Below are 2,214 nucleotides of genomic sequence, written 5' to 3'. Positions count from 1 at the left end.
CCGGCTAATTTTTGTACTTTTGGTAGAGGCGGGGTTTCACCATATTGGCCAGGATGGTCTTGATCTCCTGACCTCGTGATCTGCCTGCCTCGGCCTCCCAAAGTGCTGAGATTACAGGCGTGAGCCACCGCGCCCGGCCTTGATTATTCTCACTTAATTATTACTAAGGTCTGTATATAATTTCTATTTTATAAATGAGAACACTAAGGCTCAGAAAAGTGGAGTTGCCCAAACTCAAACAGTGAAGCCAGGATCAAAGCTAATTACAGTACTAATTTTAAAATCTATACTTTTAAGCATCTGGCTACACTATATCTCTAAAAGTTTTACGTAGTTCAAATGTGAGCAGCGTTCGTCTACGCAGAAAAACTGAATAAGCAGCATTAACCGCGGGAAGAAACAGAACAGAAACCACTAACGTGGCGCCCCCACCCCGCAGCCCAGGGCGTCTCTTACGTCATAACACTGCGCGGCCGCCCCTCGCGCACCACGTGCTGGGGGAGCAGGCGGGCAGATGGCTGAGTCTGTAAGCGGGAGGCGTGCCCGGTTCATCCAAGGCGCAAGATGGCGCTGCTTTTTGCACGTTATTTGCGATTGTGCCGCTGGGGAGCCAAACGATTGGGAGTTGCCTCCACAGAGGCCCAGAGAGGTAGGATTATCTCTTTTTACTCTTTTACCTCCAGAATGGCTTCTGTCTATTATTCCCAGACCCCACTCCGAGAAGCAACTCCAACCCTCTCGGGTCTTTTCCTTCCCCACCTGCCTTGGTCTCGAGATTCCAAACCTGTGACACCATTTGGTTTCTTTAAATTCCGGGACTTCTTCAATCCGAGTTTTTCAGCTCCGTGAGCTATCCATAGTAAAGCGACCTCGCGACTCTCTTGCCCGCTTGGCATTCTGACTCTTCCCTAGTTGCTCGTGTCTCATGACTGCCTGCCTCAGATCTGAATATATCACCAGCCCTAGGGTTCTAGCCCGTTATTATCCCGTCTTTTTGCTCTGCCCGCAGGCGTCAGTTTCAAACTGGAAGAAAAAACCGCCCACAGCAGCCTGGCACTCTTCAGAGATGATACGGGTGTCAAATATGGCTTGGTGGGATTGGAGCCCACCAAGGTGGCCTTGAATGTGGAGCGCTTCCGGGAGTGGGCAGTGGTGCTGGCAGACACAGCGGTCACCAGTGGCAGACACTACTGGGAAGTGACAGTGAAGCGCTCCCAGCAGTTCCGGATAGGAGTGGCAGATGTGGACATGTCCCGGGATAGCTGCATTGGTGTTGATGATCGTTCCTGGGTGTTCACCTATGCCCAGCGCAAGTGGTACACCATGTTGGCCAACGAGAAAGCCCCAGTTGAGGGTATTGGGCAGCCAGAGAAGGTGGGGCTGTTGCTGGAGTATGAGGCCCAGAAGCTGAGCCTGGTGGATGTGAGCCAGGTCTCTGTGGTTCACACTCTACAGACAGATTTCCGGGGTCCAGTGGTGCCTGCCTTTGCTCTCTGGGATGGGGAGCTGCTGACCCATTCAGGGCTTGAGGTGCCCGAGGGCCTCTAGTATGTCCATTACTGGAGTCGCTAATCACGCCCTTGGCCAGCCTCCTTTTGAAAGTGTCTGAAGCCTTTTTACTTTGCCTCAAGCAACCTCTAGCTCCCACAATTCAATGTTGGGTCCTCTGTGCAATATCATAATCATCTTCCTCATCCCCTACCTTGTGAAAGCTAGGCATACAGCCAAACCCTCCTTTTCCCCACCCACCAACTACTGCCAATTTCCTAGGCAACCATGGGTGTATCTTCCCTGACCTGCTTCTTTCAGTCCCTCTGCCTCCCTTTGCCCAGGCCTTTCTCAGACTGTATTCCATTCTGGGGTCTTATCATTCAGCTTTGTTTGAATTTATTAATCACCATGATACCTCTCCCTCCCTTTGTCCACATGTAACTTGTTCTTGGGGCTCTACCAGATCGCTGAAGAGTAAATCCTTTCTACCTCTGGCTGAAGGAGTGGTGCAATCAATGACTTGGCCCTTTTTCTACAGCACATTTAGAGTTTGGGCTCTGGCTCCCTCAGTAAGTGCTTTATTAACTCAGTGTGTCAAAATGAAAACAGAGCCCTCCTTCCCCAGTAGCTCAGTGCCACAGACCTTCAGCCCCACACAGCTGTAGCTATCCTTACCCTGAGTCCATCTACCTTAATCTGTACCTCTGACACCCAGCCAGTCTG

At 51.1% G+C, this 2,214-nt stretch overlaps 1 protein-coding gene across 1 annotated transcript; it reads left to right on the top strand.

The window, feature by feature from the left end:
- Nucleotides 1-481: 481 nt before the first annotated feature.
- Nucleotides 482-1,991, top strand: SPRYD4 (SPRY domain containing 4). The gene is made up of 2 exons (XM_055247944.2): nucleotides 482-649; nucleotides 1,010-1,991. The coding sequence occupies exons 1-2, from the start codon at nucleotides 565-567 to the stop codon at nucleotides 1,546-1,548; spliced, it is 624 nt and encodes a 207-aa protein (XP_055103919.1). The 5' UTR covers nucleotides 482-564; the 3' UTR covers nucleotides 1,549-1,991.
- Nucleotides 1,992-2,214: the final 223 nt, after the last annotated feature.

The sequence above is a fragment of the Symphalangus syndactylus genome, chromosome 17, assembly GCF_028878055.3.
Source record: "Symphalangus syndactylus isolate Jambi chromosome 17, NHGRI_mSymSyn1-v2.1_pri, whole genome shotgun sequence".
Classification (NCBI taxonomy): domain Eukaryota; kingdom Metazoa; phylum Chordata; class Mammalia; order Primates; family Hylobatidae; genus Symphalangus; species Symphalangus syndactylus.
Note: the sequence above shows the minus strand (reverse complement) of the source record. Positions and strands in the feature narration are given on the sequence as shown.